The following is a 6,000-nucleotide window of genomic DNA, read 5'->3' as shown; positions in this document are numbered from 1 at the left end:
ACAAAGACTTTCATAGCAGCATCTGGTTCGGTACGAGCATACTTTTCATTGAAATATTTCTTATAGCTTTATATTATTAAAATGAATTGCAAACTATATTAATTACAAACTATTGATTAAATTCTGATTACTAAAATTCTAAGTATCAGTAACACTGCCAACAGCTTCAGGGCACAGGAGGCGCGCACCAAGAGGAGGGGAGGTGGAAGCTCCGGTGGTCCCACAGAGAGGTGGAGGTGCCCGACTCCGAGCTGTGCTCTCCGGGACATCCAGCCCCTCTGCGCTTGGATCTGCTCGCTCAAACAAGCTGGAAATGGTGTGCGAGCCCAGTCCAGCCACGAGCTGATGAGGAGCTCAGGGGAGTGGAGAGCAGACCGAAGACCTTCAGAGCCATCCAAAACCTCCTGCCCTGGAGTCAGCCTGCAGGTGGGTGCTGGCTGTCTAAAAAGTGCCCGAGTGCTGTGACTTTTCCATCATTCCTTCTGCTGCTTTATCCTCTTCAGGCAGTCTCTGAGTCTTGCAATTTCCACTTTCAACAGGGAATCCTGCTTCTCCTCCTGTTGGTTTTTGGAGACATGCTGGTATCCAGCCAGCCGGAGAGAGAAAAGATGGAGACCTTGCCAACGAGGTGGAGGAGATGAGTGGAAGAGGTGAGGTTTGGAAGGGGAGAGGGAACTGTCCTCTGTTGAGGGGAGAAAGGCATCCTGTTTCTGCTGTGGAAGAGCTCTTTAGGGTCAAAGCAATCAGGGGCTTGTCATGGGGTTGACACTTGGTGGCTGCAACACCCTCAGCTGATTCCTTGTGCTGGAGACCCACCACCAACACCAGAGACACCTGAGCTGCCATCCGTGGCTCCCTCTGCTGTCCACAGAGAGAAACAGGAATCTGGGGTCTTGGGGTAACGTCTGTTGCACTGGTTTGTGCCCAGATGTGCCCGTTTTACTCTTGCAGCACTGGAGACAGCCAGGCTCAGGTCCAGGCGCCTGCACGGCAGATGTGCACCCATCCACTCAAGTGCATCCTCCTCCAGCAAACTGGGGTCCCCTTGGCCAGGGAATCGCATGGAAGCTCGTGGATCAGGAGCAGGGGCAGGATCAGGGCAACGTTGAGGCTGGGGTAGGCCGTACAAGGATAACATCGTCCACCTCACACCGGACATCTGCTGGGCAGGGGAAAGGAAATCACCCTGTCCCTTCCCTTGCTGGGGTGGGTGCAGCCCTGAGGCACCCTGGGGCTGCCTGTCCTGAGCAGCTTCTCCTCCTCTGTCCCCAGCCAATGTGATCCTGGACCCCGACACCGCCAACCCCTTCCTCATCCTGGCTGGCGACCAGAGAGGCGTGGGACGGGGCGACGAGTGGACCTCGCTGCCCAACAACCCTGAGCGGTTCGACATGGAGCCGTGCGTGATGGGCAGCCAGGGCTTCGCCACGGGCAGGCACTGCTGGCAGGTGGAGGTGGCCGAGGGAGGGACTGGTGGGCTGTGGGGGTGGCCCGGGAGTCTGTCAGGAGGAAGGGGGTCCTCAGTTTACGCCCCAGGAAGGGATCTGGGCCGTGGGGCAGTGGTTTGGACAATACCATGCTTTCACCGACCCTGACTGGACCCCCCTGCCCTTGCCTGCCTCCCCAGGGTCATCCAGGTCTGCCTGGACTTTGCAGGCGGGCAAGTAGCATTTGTTGACGCTGAAAACAAAGCCCGATCTTTGCTTTCTGCCTGGCTTCATGTCGCAGGGAGAGGCTACACCCGTGGCTGTGGGTGGGGATGGGCTCGTGGCTCAAGCTGTGCCCTTGACACGGAGGGAGCGTGGGTGGCAGGGGAGGACTGGAAAGGTGAACACCATCACCTTGGGTCACGGTGCTGGGAACTGGGAGCGTCCTGCCAGCTTGTGCTCGCGTGGTTCCTCTGGCCACCAAGTGGGAGCACTGGCAGGGCTTGGAGAGGGACACCACCAAAGAGTCTCCTTCATGCCCTCCACCCCACAGCTGGGACTGAAGAGACAACAGGGATCACAGAGGTTCGGTGCATGCAGGAGCTCCGTGCCGGGTGGTGGCCCCAGGGCGAGTGCCGGGGCACTGTGGAGCTACTGTGTACAAGGCCATGGAAAATACAGCAGGTTCAGACTCCTTAAAAGGTGCTGGAGTAGTGTCGCTGGCTTTTTTCAATTAAGCTTAATCATTAAGTTCAAAACCAGCCAAACGTAGCTGGATGCTGGAGCTCATGATAACGCTTATCTTCTCACACGTCCAAGGCCTCTCCTTGCCTTGTTCCCAGTTCTCTGACATGTGCATTAAGCACATTTCTTACAGCAGAGCACTGGCAAAAGCCATAGGGGCAGCCGGAGAGGCAAGAAACTGAGAAGTGTCTGAAGTCCACAGGCGAGCCAGTTCCCACAGATCTGCTGTTCTCCCATCCTCCCGCATCAAGGTCTCCTTTTCCTCACAGAAAGTAGACTCGACTCATTCAGGTGGAAGGGACCTACAACAATCATCTAGTCCAGCTGCCCGACCAACTCAGGGCTAATGAAAAATTAGAAGCTCGTTGTTAAGGGCATTGTCCAAACACCTCTCCAACACTGACAGGCCTGGAGCATCGACCACCTCTCCAGGAAGCCTGTTCCAGTGTTTGAACATCCTCTTGGTAAAGACCTGCTTCTGAATGCCAAGTCTGACCCTCCCCGGCGCAGCTTTGAACCATCCCCACGCATTCTGGCCCTGGATCCCAGGGAGAAGAGCACCTCCCTCTCCACGTCTCCTCCTACGAAGCTGCAGAGAGCAATGAGGTCGCCCCTCAGCCTCCTTTTCCTCAAATGAGACAAACCCAGAGTGCTCAGGCTCAGCTGCTCCTCAGAGGACATCCCTTCCAGATCTGCTCCGGAGAACTGGCATTTTGGGGGAAATGACATTCCAAGGACATGCTAGACCTGGAAAAGGGTGGGGGTCCCCGTTCCCAGGGGCCCTTGCTTTGTCCCTCCTGCTAACTCCTGCTCTTAGGAGAAGAGAAGGTGAAGGGGAACATTACCTGGGTTCAGCCGAGATTTCGTCTTCTCCGGCCATGTTGCTGGTTGGACCTTCTTAGTGCCAACTCAGTTGTCACCTTTGTGGTGGCAGCTGGGCACAGGCACAGCATTGGGTCTCCCTGGTCTACTCCAGTAGTTGGGAAGAGTCGTGGCTCTGGGTATATCCCACCCTGGCACTAAGGGATGGGCTCATCAACCTCTCTGGCACTGCAGGGGCACAGGGGACATCCCACTGCACTGGGCTCTGCACATCTGTGGGACCAGCAATCCAGCAGAGGGGCCTGTCCAAGGAGCCGATCCCAAAACTCCCGCTCCGGACAGTGCACAGAAAGGGGCGAATCCTGGTAAGAACGGACGAGGTCTCCGAGTGGCTGCCCACACCTTGATGCCAGCATGTCCTCAGCTCCTGGTGCCAAAGCTGATGTTGCAGGGGAGAGCTTACCTCTGCAGGGCTGCGGCTCTGCCTTTCCACGAGCACACTGGGAGGAAGGCAAGATCCCATAGCCGGAGCCGAAGGCAGCTGGGTACGGGTTCTGCAAGAGCTGGAATCAACCCTGCGGCAGCACCACAGCCAGACCCAGCAGGTCACCGTGGGCTTCTGGCCACAGAGCAAGGGGAAGGGGTGGGCTTCACCCTGGAGCGAGCTGTGACTTTCACAGCTGCTTTTCCAGAGGTTTTGTTCAGCGTCCTCGGCAGAGTCCTGTATGCGCAGCGCTTCCCTTCACCGTTCTTTGAGCCCCTTCCCTTCGCTCCAGCCCCCGACCTCCCTTTCACAGTTGGCTTTTTCCACAGAAGTGGATGGAGCCAACGCCTTTGGAGCCCTTCTCATTGCAGCGAGGTCTTGTGGGATGGGATTTAGTTTCACAGCTGTCTGAACTTTGGTTATTTATTGGGCATTTATAGAACTTTGGTTATTCGTATTTTTCGCTTCTCCCACGCAGTGCCACAAGTCCTGGGAGTTCTGCAAATCAGCGGGTCTCAAACCAGCAATTCCTTCAGCCTCTTCCTAAACTCCAGCAAATTCCTGGTGTTAGTTCTTTGGCTGGAGAAGATCTAAATCTCTAAACTTTCTTTCCAAAGAGCCTCATCGCAACCAGAGAAACAAATTGAATAGTCGAACATTGAAGAATTATCGGGTACGCTAATCTGTTAAAAAGCAGTGACTGTAATTCCACCCACAAAATTGGTTGGAGATGTAAATCCTACTAGCACCTCCCAGAAAGAGGAATATTTACTCGTGTTTTCTCAAGCTAACACAAGAATCAAATCAGGCCAACCATCGGGACTGACCCACGGAGGCTGCCCAGGCTTCAGGGCTACAAAGCATGCCCCAGGTGAGCTGAGCAAGGTTTCAGCCTCCTCACCCACCTGCCTACTTCCTCAAGAGAAAACACTCCATCGATCGGCCCTCCAGTGCCGCTGCTATGGCCCTCAGTCCCGCTCATGGCTCCTGTAAATAAGGTATGTCCCCAGAAATGGCCATTCGTCACCCAGAGCCCTGCTCTGAGCCTCTTCCATTGTGGTAGGACCAAGGTTGGGGAAGCCCATGGATCTCTGCTCCCAGCAAGGCAATTCCTGCTGTCTGCGGGCAGGCAGGAGCTCAACAGCCCCTGAGGCTCATGGCAGAAGGTTCGTAGATGGCAATGGCAGAAGATCTGTAAGCAGATGGTGGTCTCCAAAGACTAGCCAGATGGGGATGCAGCAGGCAGGGTGGCCACAGCAGACCCTCCTGGGAGGGACACATCTCCTCAGGTCTCAGGACACAGTTTGAGCTGGAACCCCTTACCCACCCGGAACCAGGGGTGGCTTCGCTCCCTTGCAAAACATGGCTTGAGGCAGCCGTGAAAAGCATCCATGGCTTTTACTTTGTGGTGTGGAACATGACTGTGCTTCCCGGGGTGCCTATCGCGCACCAACAGCTGGACACAACCATTCAGTCTCCTGACTCTGAAGGCCAAGGATCAACCTTTCTTCACCCTCCCCAAACAAAACCTCCTCCCAGCACCTACCAGATAGTCCTGGCAGATCCATCGCTCCTTCCTTTCCCAGTTCTTCGCTTCTCCTCTCTCTCTCCTCAGGCTCTCCAGCTGTGACTGCGTTTGCTCCTGGAAGAAGAGCCACCCTTTCGGAGCTCCCACCCACGCTCTTTGTGTCCATAAAATAGTCTGTTCCCTGGGTTGGCCGTAAGCAGCCTCTGGCACAGAGTCAGCCCCTGGACCTGCGGGTCCAAACGCTCACAGGGGTCGGTGCGACTGTGAGAAGCGATGAGGGAACAGGCAGGGGAAGGGACTGGGGAGGGACCAGGGAGGAAGAGGCAGAAAGGGCTGTAAACGGGACTGGTCATGGGTAAACCAGAGCTGGTCAGTGCGCTCGTCCGACCCAGCCCCGTGCCTGCTCACCGCCGTCTGTCCTACCTTCCCATTAAATCCTGTCTTAACTACCTGTTTGCAACATCCATCTGTAGCCCGTGGGCGCTGCAAGGACAAAGTGCCAGTTATGGGGGGACCAGCATGAGTGGATTTGGTGGCAGCTACTGCGGTCAGATGGGGGGTGCCGGCACCCCAGGGCTGTGGTCTCAGCTCCTGGAGTCAGTGGGGTCTGCGGACAGATGCAAAAAGCGACGCAGGACAGGGACTGCACGCACAGTCCTCGCACGTCATGACACAGCGCCTCGGTGAAAGGTGTGACCAGCGTGGAGAAGGCAGCCGTCCCACGTCAACACGAAGAACGGCCCAGGAAGGAGCGCGGAGGCGTCCCGGCAGCCTCACCTCGTCCCCCCCGGGTTGCCAGCTGCTTCAGCCTCTCCACGATGTCGCCCAGCAGCCGGTGGGGCCAGAGGCTGCGGCCGGAGAAGGTCTCCCGGCACTGGGGGCAGGAGGGGACGGCGGCCCGGGCCCAGCACTGGGAGATGCAGGCTCGGCAGAAGTCGTGCCCGCAGTCCAGCATCACCGGAGCGCAGAAAGAAGTCCAGGGAAATGGAGCAAAT

General features: G+C 56.6%; 1 protein-coding gene across 1 annotated transcript in view; it reads left to right on the top strand.

Annotated features, from left to right (window-relative positions):
• The first annotated feature begins 626 nt into the window (after positions 1 to 626).
• Positions 627 to 6,000, top strand: part of LOC147526264 (E3 ubiquitin-protein ligase TRIM11-like) — a 346,932-nt gene continuing 341,558 nt past the window's right edge. Inside the window, exons 1-2 of the mRNA XM_086630202.1 lie at positions 627 to 650; positions 1,273 to 1,448. Coding sequence (XP_086486328.1) covers positions 638 to 650; positions 1,273 to 1,448 — 189 coding nt within the window. The 5' untranslated portion in view covers positions 627 to 637. The remainder of the gene's footprint in view (positions 651 to 1,272; positions 1,449 to 6,000) is intronic.

Source organism: Tauraco erythrolophus, chromosome W, assembly GCF_009769465.1.
Source record: "Tauraco erythrolophus isolate bTauEry1 chromosome W, bTauEry1.pri, whole genome shotgun sequence".
NCBI lineage: Eukaryota > Metazoa > Chordata > Aves > Musophagiformes > Musophagidae > Tauraco > Tauraco erythrolophus.
This window is presented reverse-complemented; position numbering and strand designations above follow the sequence as displayed.